General features: G+C 43.1%; 1 protein-coding gene across 2 annotated transcripts; it reads right to left on the reverse strand.

Moving 5' to 3' along the window:
- Positions 1-1960: 1960 nt before the first annotated feature.
- On the reverse strand, positions 1961-6325 carry SLN (sarcolipin). 2 transcript variants are annotated; one of them, XM_032838402.1, is made up of 2 exons: positions 6206-6325; positions 1961-2580 (listed from the first exon to the last, which is right to left on the reverse strand). In XM_032838402.1, exon 2 carries the CDS (start codon positions 2505-2507, stop codon positions 2412-2414), a length of 96 nt encoding a protein of 31 aa, XP_032694293.1. In that variant the 5' UTR covers positions 2508-2580; positions 6206-6325; the 3' UTR covers positions 1961-2411. The 2 variants fall into 2 exon arrangements, with proteins under 2 accessions (XP_032694293.1, XP_032694294.1); XM_032838403.1 differs by having other exon boundaries at positions 6184-6280.
- Positions 6326-7428: the final 1103 nt, after the last annotated feature.

The following is a 7428-nucleotide window of genomic DNA, read 5'->3' on the forward strand; positions in this document are numbered from 1 at the left end:
CATCTGACTCTAACATAGGAACAAGAGGGCCACCTGGCTCAGGACCGACTCTTGATTTTGGCTCAGGTCACGATCTCAGGGTCCTGAGATGAAACCCTGCATCAGTCTCACCAGGCTCGGAGCTCAAGGCTGGGTGGGGCGAGGGAGGTGTCCGCTGCTTTCCCTCCTCCTTTCCCTCTGCCTCTCCCCTCCAAAATAAATAAATAAATATTGAAAGAAATGAAATAAAATGAGGAACAAGACATTGAGGACCATACACTACCATTTCCTAACTTTTGCTGGGAACCCTTCAAAAAAAAAAAACAATTTTTCCCTTAATTATATCTGGGTTCGTAATTGGTTGCACAGAAGAATCACCTGGAATCCTTCTGAAAAAGGATAATGCTCGGGTTCACCCCAGACCAATTAGATTGCAAACTCCCGGGAAGGGGGCTCAAGTTTGGATGGTTTTCTGAAGATCCCAGGTGATTCTATTGCATTGATTCATGTGCAGACCCTGGACCAGAGCACCAGCCTCACCAAGAAGATTGTTTAAAGTGGGACCTCCTTTTGGGGTGCCTGGGTGGCTCAGTCAGTGAGCCATCTGCCTTTGGCTCAGGTCATGATCCAAGTCCTTGGATCAAGTCCTGCATCGGGCTCCTTGCTCAGAGGGGATCCTGCTTCTCCTTCTTCTGCTCCCTCTGCTTGTGCTCGCTCTGTCAAATAAATAAATAAAATATTTTTTAAAATAATAATTAAAAAAATAAAATGTAGGATCTCGGGCCCCAGTCCAGATTGAATTAGAATCGGAACAAATCAGAATCCTCACTTCCAATGATCCATAATCACATCAAGGTTTGAGAAGTGCTAGTGAGGGTCAGGGATTCCCGACTCTGGCTACACAACAGAATCATCTAGAGGAATCTGGGAAAATGCAGATGCTTGGGCTCTACCCCCTAAGGCTTCTACCTAATTGGTCCGAAAAGGATCACGAATAAATATTTTGAAAAGTCACCCCTAAGCACATAAGCTGGGTGGCCAGGGCTGAGAACCACAATGTTAGGCAGGCACTGTCCCAGAGATGGAAGCACCTTCCTGAGGGAGCTCGGAAAGACGAGGTGAATCAACGTTTCTTTTCTCAGAAGGGGCAGAAAGAACAAGTATGGTCTCTCTAGTAGTATGGGGCCTCCTAGCAACATGTTTAAGAAATGTCTATTTCGGGGCGCCTGGGTGGCTCAGTGGGTTAAAGACTCTGCCTTCGGCTCAGGTCATGATCCCAGAGTCCTGGGATTGAGCCCTGCATCAGGCTCTCTGCTCAGCAGGGAACCTGCTTCCTCCTCCTCTCTCTCTCTCTTTCTCTCTCTCTGCCTGCCTCTCTGCGTACTTGTGATCTCTGCCTACCAAATAAATAAATAAAATCTTTTAAAAAAATGTCTATTTCATACACACATATGTAAATTTGTATTTTCTGTTTTTCTCCTTGTTATAACTGTAGTTTATTAATGACTAGATCTATGTGCATAATCATGTGTAATAAGCTGAAATACGGCACTCTCAGAGATGTGATTCGTGTCTTACTTTTACTCCTTGGCAATGATTTTAAATATTTACATTAAAACAAACAAGGGGATATTATAGGGTACAATATCCATTTCTTGTGAATTTTAAAGGTAAAATGCAAGACTTCAAAGAAATTTTTTTGCTTCAAGGAGACACTTCAGGCTATGCCCCAGACCTCCTACTGAAATTTATTCTCCCTCGGTCCTCAGGACTACTCTAGAGGGAAAGTCTGAGGAACACCGAGTCAACAGAATTATTTGAAATGTGACAAATCTTAATTGATGTGGTTTCAAATCCCCAGCAGTTGAAGCATCTCGGCTTATCTCAAATGCCAGAAATACTGTAACATTTGTCACTTCAATCCCAGCCAAGGGTCAAATGCAGCACCACAAGTAGAAGCCGAAATAAATCCCAGAAGTCATTTTGCAGTTGACTTCACTTTATTCACATGATAGCTATAGGGGTTGACAATGACTTCCTCTAACATTTCTTTCTTCTGATGGGTTGATGGAGAGTTTGGCAGCAGACAGTGTGGGGAGAAGGGACGTACAGGAAGACAGATCAGGGGTTTGTTACAATTCTACGTCATCATGAATCATTTAATTTTAACCTTGTGGCTTGTCTCACACATTTGCAGGAAGAGTTGAGGAATAGCTCTAATGCTCACTGGCAGATACCGGACAGCCCTTGTGGGCAGCATCTTTAGAGGACACACAATCGATCCTAACAGTAGAGGACCTCAGACGGTGTGCTTGTGGGTCAGAGGTGAGTTGGGGTGCTGAGAAAGGCATCCCATGACAGCAGTGGGAGCTCAGGACATCCAGCAGGCAGCTGGAGAGTTGCAGTCAATCCCAGGAGCGTGACATGGCTTCTCAGTACTGATAGGACCTCACAAGGAGCCACATAAGAATTACGGTGATCAGGACAATAGTGAAGTTGAGAAACAGCTCTCGGGTGGATATCCCCATCCTTCGAGTTGGCTCGATGAGAACGGACGGTGGACTTTGGAGGGCACGCCAAAGACCTCCTGCTTGTCCTCACCTAGTGGGAAGTAATGAAGAAAAATGGGGAGATTCGTGAGGGTGCTGTCCTAGATGTGGAAGAGCAGAGTGTTATGGGCTGAATGGTGGCCCCAACAAAATTTATATGTTGAAGCCCTAACACCCTGTGTCTCAATATATGACTGTATTTGGAGATCGGGTCTTTCAAGAGGTAATTAAGTTTCCATGAGTCCATTAAGTTGCGCCCTGTTCCACGATAGCTGGTGTTCTTATAAGAAAAGTAGACGAGGACAGAGACATGTACAGAAGGAAGTCTGTGTGAAGGCAGGGAAGGCAGTCATCTACCAGACAAGGAGGGAAGCCACAGAAGGAATCAACCCTGCCAACACCTTCTTTTTTAAATTTCTAGCCTCCGAACTATCTTTGGACTAGAGCAGCGACTCTTCCTGGGTCTCCATTCTGCTGACCTCCCCTCTAGATTCCAGACTTGTCAGCGTCCACAATCACCTAAGCCAATTTTATCCATATATCTACCTACATCTGACTTGATACTCACATATACATGTGGATCTCACACATAGACACACACACACACACACACACACACACACACACACCCTACTAGCTCTGTTTGCCTGAAGAACCCTAACTAATAAGAACCTGGGTTTTCTTTTCCCAACGTCAAAAAAGACCAACAAAGTCCTAATTTTTTTCCTGGGATGAACATATAGATCCTCTGGATAAAACACAAAATATTGTATTTTCTCTCTCCCAGGATGTATGTGCTTGCCTTGCTAATGTGGGGTACCAGCAAGCAAAGTTGCCGAAACAAAATAAAGCGTAAAAGTGGTATGGTTTAGTATTTGTTCTTGCTTGGATTTGCGTGCAGGAGCAGGGCCCTGTCATCTCTCAAGGGCTGGGCTGCCGCAGGTCTCCATCCAAGCCCACGAGTGCATGAAGGTCTTGCAGCAGCTGCTTGGCCTCTTCTAAGCCCTGCGCCGGGCACGGGCCCACCGGGGTCAACCAAAAGTCCCTCGCATAACGGGCACTCAGTCGACAGAGCAAGTGTTAACCTCATGGGTACTTCTATTTCAAAAAGGGCTTCTGCCAGCTATTTTTAGTCAAGTGCAGGATGTGCCTATATTGTAAACACTTCACAGAGCAGGGATGGTATCGTTAGAGTGTGTGCAGATCGTACGTGCAGGAAATCGTACTTCGAGAACATATGCAATGCGATCCATGAGATTATTGCCTTCGGTGATGTGGCATAATGAGTAGTCTGTGTTTGCAAACTGAATGAAATTAAAGATTAAAGATAAAATTTTAGATACTATGCAGTGAAAAAGTTTAGGGGGAAGGCGTGTTTTGTTTATCTGTTAAGGGTAGGAGTCCAGGGGGTAGGAAGTGTTGTTAGTGTGCTTTCGTCCTGAATGGCGTTTTTTAACCAACTAATGGCACTGAGTGATTAATTGTAATTATAATTAATTGTAATTATATTAGTAATGGGTGGAATTATTAGTTGTACACACCAACTAAATGATCGTTCTTCATATTAGGGAATGGTTGGTGTAATTAACACACGGGTTCTAAGGACATGGTGTCAACTAGGAGCTTGTCAGAATCTGGCTTTAAAAAATGGCTGATAATGATGATCTCTGTATCATTTTCCTTTGCATCGCTACCCATCATTTGGCCCTCCACATCCAGGATACAGTGAATTCCAATGACACTCTTCACAAAGGTTTGCTTGAAGGAGAAAGTAAACAGAAGAAAATAAATGGATAAAAGAAGTAGAGAGAATGTGTTAGAAGGTGTACAAGAGCAGAGAGCAACGGGAAGGTGATGAATCCAGGCCAGGAGCCTGGAGACAAAGGAATGGGAATCATAGGCAGACTCTTCCTTCTTAATAAAAAATCTAGTGCTGGTCCAAACACTAATTTATTTGGGTGCATTTTGGAGAAATACAGAGATATGCAAAGAGAGAGAGAGACTCTATTTATAATGATCAAAACAACCCAGTTCAGGGAGCAAAATCACTATCCCACCCAAACTGCTTTTCAGATTAATCTCTTAAATAAAGGGATCCATGGGGAGTAGCCCAACAGGACATACTCAGAAAATGTTATTGAAAGCCGTCCACAGCTCTGTTTGTGTGACATTCACAGCTCTGTGACCTTCACAACTCTGGCAAATATTACCACAATTATTCTCTCTCCCACGACTATAGCTAAGAAGCTGCGAGATGAGGTACGTTGTTTGCGTGATGGCACATAGCAACTTAGAGCAGAACCAGAACTGGCAGACTGGAACTAGATGTTAGAATTGTGGTTACGATACTGGAGTGATCACAAGAATGAGTTATTACTCCAACTAACTGTCCTGACTACACAAAGCGTGTATAAAATTTCAACACTTTGGGAGAACAATTTCACATTTTTTATTAAGGTTGTTAATGGTAACTCCCTATTACCTAGCTATTTCACTTCTGCCCTTAGAAACTCAAGCATGTGTGCACCAGGATCCATATATAAGAATGTTCACAGCCACATTTCATGATATCCACAAACTGGAAACCACTCAGGTCTTCATCAACATCCATGGGATGGATGATGAATTTTGGTACATTCATATATTTGAATACTATAGCGCAAAGCAAATATGTGAACTACAGCAACACACAACAAGATGGCTGTCACAGGTACAACCGTCTGGCCAAAGAAGAATTTACAAAAGTCAAACAGACTGTGATTCCATTAATACAAAACCCAGAATGGGGAACTTAATCATGTTGTTTAGGAATCTTGACCTAGGTGGTAAAATTATAAAGAAGAGAATAAACAAATTTGTCTCAGCAATCAAGATGGTGGGGCAGAAGGGAGAGATAATCAAGAATGGACTTCTGGGGTGCCATCAATGATCTCTTTCTTGACCTGGGTGACAGTATACAGGTGCTGCTTTATAATTATTGTCCAAAATATGTTTTATGATTCTTTACATTCAGTAGTCTCTGAATTGGCAGGCTACCTCATATACTTCTTTATTTCCTACAGTTTACTTCTTACTATTACTCGCACTTTGATGGTGAACTTGAATATTTGTTGTGTAATATATTATTTAAATAAATAGAACACAAATAGTGAAGGTGAGAATGTGTAATGAATGCAATTGAATCAACGTTCATGCTAACAGTAGGAAATGGACTTTACTATCACATACATTTATACCAAGGTTAGGCAGATGTTCAGATCAGCAACCTTCCATTTGTCTGTTGTTACCCCACAAAGACGATTGTGGCCTCGTTGTAAATATTCCCCAGAGTCAAGGTCCCACCATATGATCCAAAGTGACTGCCAGAGCCAGGAAAGCCCCGAATACATAGACATTGACCTTCTTTGAATGGAGGCTATAAGAATTAGGAAGGTAGAAATGCATACCACGAGATGGAAGAAAAAAAACAAATAAGAATAAATAATACTCTTTACATCTTAAAAAATACTGGACACAATAGGTATTGCCTATTTCATAAAGAAATGTAAATACACCTCTGTGTTTCTCATTTGTAACTTGTACACACACACACACACACACACACACTCCCTCTCTCTCTTTCTCTCTCTGCTAAGTATAAAAATCCTGCTGTCACCTGAAGAGGGTCAAGGACACACCTGGCTGCTGTAGGCTTCTTCTCTCTCTCTCCACCTCAGGCTCCCACTCCTGCTTGTCTCCCAGGCTCTCTGGACTCCTGGACTCTGGGCAGGGCCTAAAGTAGTCTGAGAGCAGTGGCAGTCACTGTGATGTCACTGATGAAACATCTCAAAGGAACCACCTCCAGCGGTTTGAGGCTATTTGTGTTTCGGGGGAATATAGACGTCTGTTGACTAAGACTCTAGTCCTTCGGCTGCTTATTTGTACTAACACCACACAGACCTAACGTCTTCCCTTCCCATTGACTGTAGGCACGATTAATGTGGATTTTACATTTATCTTACACATCTTCATGAATAGCTCTAACATGTGTTTCGAACACCACAAACCCAAAGCGATAGGCTAATATTAACAGATAACGCGGAAATGGGCCGTTCACCCTACACATCACGCGAGGGTATAAAAAAATACAACTTCGGTTTCCCATCCGTGTCCTTAACTATCCGAAATGTGCAGCATTCTCTGCCTTGCCCATGCACACCCCAAAGCGCGCGGGCACCTATATTCAACAGACATCTCCAGCTCCTCCAGACTGACCTTCATCCAAGCAGTGAAAGCTATCTCCTCAGTCACCTGCTCTGCATAACATTCCAGCTAAGCCATATTTTGGAAGTTTACACATTAATATACAGTTTCATCCGAGACAGCTGTGGAAGGCATGGTTTATGTCTCTCTGTCAGTAAGCTAATCCCGCAGCAAACTCATACAGCAAAAGTCAGTCCTTCAGAGAGACCTCGGGGGGGTAAAAGGAAACATGGTGGACACTAGCACAATCGTGAGTTATGGACCCTCTCTGCAAGAGACAGAAGCGTTATAAACGCGAACTAAAACTAGGCTGCTACAATGAATTTACAAGCAACATTCCTGAGGTCTGGAGGTAAATGGAGCCCTGAACTACTTAGCGGAACTTGAAAGCACATCAGCAAAACACTTTCCCCGGGACCCCAGCAACTGTTTCCTCAGCAAATCCCTTCCTTACAGATAATAGAGCAAATTCCCCTTTGAATTCCCAAATTCAGGGTCAATCAAAATAATGCATTTCCAGAAGGCATAAGCAAGAAAAATTCTCCCTCTCGTTGTGTTCATTGTCAGTCCTCTCCCCACCGTGCCTCATACTGCAGAAACGTTACTAAAAGACTTTCCATCCTTTTCTTCATTTTCAACATAAACCCACTGACAGATA

This window comes from Lontra canadensis, unplaced genomic scaffold (assembly GCF_010015895.1).
Source record: "Lontra canadensis isolate GAN:19392208 unplaced genomic scaffold, GSC_riverotter_1.0 scaffold104, whole genome shotgun sequence".
Lineage (NCBI taxonomy): Eukaryota > Metazoa > Chordata > Mammalia > Carnivora > Mustelidae > Lontra > Lontra canadensis.